Source organism: Sinocyclocheilus rhinocerous, unplaced genomic scaffold (genome assembly GCF_001515625.1).
Source record: "Sinocyclocheilus rhinocerous isolate Xijiao unplaced genomic scaffold, SAMN03320098_v1.1 scaffold762, whole genome shotgun sequence".
Lineage (NCBI taxonomy): Eukaryota > Metazoa > Chordata > Actinopteri > Cypriniformes > Cyprinidae > Sinocyclocheilus > Sinocyclocheilus rhinocerous.
In genome coordinates, this window is record NW_015624547.1 from 140,959 (window position 1) to 144,358 (window position 3,400).

General features: G+C 41.3%; 1 protein-coding gene across 1 annotated transcript in view; it reads left to right on the forward strand.

Moving 5' to 3' along the window:
• LOC107742287 (inactive dipeptidyl peptidase 10-like) overlaps window positions 1-2,718 on the forward strand; it is a 38,254-nt gene extending 35,536 nt beyond the window's left edge. Inside the window, exons 23-26 of the mRNA XM_016555190.1 lie at window positions 386-444; window positions 525-597; window positions 927-1,000; window positions 1,110-2,718. Coding sequence (XP_016410676.1) covers window positions 386-444; window positions 525-597; window positions 927-1,000; window positions 1,110-1,247 — 344 coding nt within the window. The 3' untranslated portion in view covers window positions 1,248-2,718. The remainder of the gene's footprint in view (window positions 1-385; window positions 445-524; window positions 598-926; window positions 1,001-1,109) is intronic.
• Window positions 2,719-3,400: the final 682 nt, after the last annotated feature.

The window sequence follows — 3,400 nt, forward strand, 5'->3', positions numbered from 1 at the left end:
GGCCAGGCAAAAATGGCCATATATATTTCAAGAAAAAACAGGATTAAAAATATACATGGCCAAGATGGTGTACTGTTGTTTAAGGCATTTATTAGGTCTAGGATCTCGGTGGAGTTTAAATATTATAAAGAGATGCAGGATTTGGACACCTTTGTATTACAGTGGTGTTGTAATGAGGTTTTTTGTACTGTGTTTGAGGGGGACTTAATTTTTTGTCTTTTGTTGTGTTGATTGGTTTTGTGATAATGGTTTGATGTTTTTTTTGTTATTGATTTAATAAAAGTATGGGTACTTAAAATCTCAAATCTCTCTCTCTCTTTCTCTGTGTCTCTGTCTCTCTCTCTCTGTCTCTGTCTGTCTCTCTCTCTCTCTCTTTCTCTCGCAGCCTCTGCCTTCTCCGAGCGCTATCTGGGTTTCCCTCTTCAGGACGACAGCAGATATCAGGTTGGTGCTGGTTAGTTGTTTTTGGCTCAGACTCTGCTGGAATGTGTTTGAGATGTTAGTGACAGACTGTGTGTCTCTAGTTCTCCAGTGTGCTGCAGAATCCACAGGGTTTCAGAGAGCAGACGCTCATGCTGCTGCACGCCACTGCAGACGGTCAGTTACACCGGAATGTGCGTGAGTGTGTGTGTGTGAGTGTGTGAGTGAGTGTGTGAGTGAGTGTGTGTGTGAGTGTGTGAGTGAGTGAGTGAGTGTGTGTCTGTGAGTGTGTGTTTGTGTATTGTGCGTGTGTGAATGTGTGTGTATGTAAGTGTGTGTGTGTGTAGAATATTTGTGTTCTTGCTTGTTTCTCTTGTAACTATTTTTGGATACTTGAGGTGATGCCGCTATATTCACAATAGAAATGACCTCTCATAGCAGATCATTTGAATGCATTACTCTGTCACTGAGCCAGTCTTCAAACACCCAAATTCTGTTTCCTGCAGCAAATGTTCACTTCCAGCACACGGCCGAGCTCATTAAGAACCTGGTGAAGGTGGTAGCGAATTACACACTGCAGGTACTGAACACTGAAGATGGACGTGTGTTTCAGCATCAGTGTGGCTTTGTTTATCAATGCTTGACTGTAGTCTTGTTTGTTGATGGTTTTCTGGATGGTTGTTCTTCAGATTTATCCAGACGAAGGTCATTTCTTGTCCAAGAGCAGCCAGCGGCATGTGGCTTCAACACTGAGCAGCTACTTCAGATCCTGCCTGCAGGAGGAGGTGCTTCCCATCAGTGAGGAGGAGGAGGAAGAGGAAGAGTAGAGTGAAGATGAGACGCAACACAGAAACACATGCTGACACTGACACACACACACACGCACACATCAGGACAATAAAACACACTGGACAAGCATCCAGAGAACACTCAGATAAACAGAGAGAGCCAGGAGTGAGTGTGTGTGTTTGTGAGTGTGTGTGTGTGTGAGTGAGTGTGTGTGTGACAGAGAGAGTGTTTCTGGCCTATGGATCATTATCACTGGAAATGGTTTGGAATATTTCACATATCATAAATCACTAAGATCTCTGATTGGCGGATGCATTGGCCAGTCACAGCACAGACCGTCGGGTGGAGCTGCTCCAGTCAGCCATTGCATGGTCCTTTTGCTTTGCTTCACTTCTTTTGCCACTTTCTGTCTGTCGGTATGCTGTCAGCTTCCAGAGGAGCTGCATTTCTCACCGTTTCTCCACTCGCTGAGAAGCGTAATTCCATCCGTTGAAAGCTGGAGGACGTTTGTGAAGAGAGCAGCACACGTGCATGACGCTCTGTGTGTATGTGCAGTGCATTGTGGGATGGTGCTGCTGTGTGCTGGACAGAAGAGGGTGCACAGATGTGTCTTTGGACATTCATCAGACGGATCTGCTCTTAGACTGTTTTGGATCAGTTTATTTGTATTGCTGACTGTTTAGTTTTACTGTTGGTGGGGGGATGGGTGAGGGGTTTGGGTTGATTGTTATTGTCCTCTAGTTATAACAGTCATGTCTATAAATAAACAACTAGTCCAAAAACAGCACGATTTCATTTTGATGTGCTATATTTTACCATCAGAGTCACGCAGCCAGACCGTCAGCAGGAGCGACCGCTAACATCAGAATGACGGCACGATTATGAGAACACATTCACAGATGGCCTGGAGTGAATGAATGCTGCATACTTCAGCTCAGTTATTGGAAAAAGACACGCTTTGATTTGCATTACTTTGGATGTCTGTTATTTCTTTAATATGGTTGACAGGATTGCTGGATCAGGAATCTGTCCTGTGAGCGTCAGGTGTCTCCATTAACCGCTGTGCTGCAGGTAAAGATGTGCTACTGAACATCACTGGAAATGGCAGTTCACTGGTTATTTACTCACCCTGGTGTCGCTCTAAAGCTGTCTGACCTTTCTTTCTTTGGCAGCGAGCAGTGACCTTTCTCAAGCTCATAAGTGCTGATCATAAAATATCATAAAATACTCCCGTATCTGTAGGATTGTCCCCGTAACTCATCCACTGGCCTTGGAAACATGAATGAATACTGACACAAAACCAGCAAATTGCTGCTTAATTTGGCATGTCAAGTAGTTCATATCAAGACGGGATCGCTGAATTTCCAGCCAGTGGCAGTGGGAACATTTACATGGGTTTTGTGCTGAAAATGATTCAATATGAACCTGGTTATACACATAAAGCAAACACTTTATACGATACAGATTGTGTCATGGCAGCTTCACAGTGTTAATCAGGAAAATAGTGGGTAATACTTTAGAATACTGTTCCATCATTAATAAATAACTACACAAGAACACGTGTAACACAATATAAGCACTCTACTAGTATCTAACAAGAAACTCTGATTAATGAATTCGTAAGTAATAGTGCTTAGTGGAGTGTGGTAGTTCATTATTAGCTAATCAGTAACTACTATTCTTTCATACACAAGGAATACTAAGAATTACTGTATACAGGTGCGTAATAAATATGAATAATGCATAATGTATAATTAATTCTAAAGTGAAGGTCATGGTAACCCACTAGTAAGGACTCAAGTATTACCAAATTCTTCAGAAGGAATTGCTAATATTTGGATGAGTATTCTAAAGTGAATAACATGATAATTCTCTAGTAATGACTGAAATCATTGTAAGCTTTTGTGGGTTTTGTAAGGTCCTGATTAGTAATTCATTTTGCTAGATTTGGTAACTCTTAAATCATTAGTGGGTTACTGTGATCTTCACTTTAGAAAACTGATCCAAATAATTATTAATTTCTTCGGAAGGATGTAGTAACACTTGAGTCATTACTATCTAAAACCTTTCATATATCTCAAAAGCTTAAAATGACGTCAGCCAATATTAGGGAGTTATGATGCTTTTCACTTTAAAATACTGATCCAAGTAATTAGTATTTCCTTTAGAAGGATTTGGTAATACTTTTGGT